This window comes from Trypanosoma theileri, assembly GCF_002087225.1.
Source record: "Trypanosoma theileri isolate Edinburgh chromosome Unknown TM35_Tth_111_V1, whole genome shotgun sequence".
NCBI classification, from domain to species: Eukaryota; Euglenozoa; class Kinetoplastea; order Trypanosomatida; family Trypanosomatidae; genus Trypanosoma; species Trypanosoma theileri.
In genome coordinates, this window is record NW_021639953.1 from 12,047 (window position 1) to 12,366 (window position 320).

The 320-nt window shown below is 47.8% G+C and overlaps 1 protein-coding gene across 1 annotated transcript; it reads left to right on the forward strand.

Annotated features, from left to right (window-relative positions):
* Nucleotide 1: 1 nt before the first annotated feature.
* TM35_001111060 (uncharacterized protein) lies at nt 2-319 on the forward strand (the record flags this gene model as incomplete). Its single annotated transcript, XM_029031711.1, has 1 exon — nt 2-319. A coding segment is annotated over one exon (318 nt), but the record flags the coding sequence as incomplete, so codon positions are not given.
* Between the last annotated feature and the right edge of the window lies 1 nt (nt 320).

The window sequence follows — 320 nt, forward strand, 5'->3', positions numbered from 1 at the left end:
CAAGGGCAACCATACCACACGTGAGGGTGAAAATGGAGATAACAATGAAACTGCGGAGAAACAACCTTCTGCTGACTCTTCCAACACTTCGCCCACAGTGAGTGGTGATGGTTCTGATACTGCAACACCTGGGAATGGCACTACAACTGAAGGAAGTGAATCATCAAATAACCCAGAAGGTGTGGAAACTGCAGACACAACCACCACTACAACAACACTTCCTCCTGAACTCACAAACAACAAGAAGGGTGATGCAGACAGCAGCAGCAGTATCAGCAGTTCTGTGTGGGTGCGTGTACCACTACTGATTGTGGTTACAC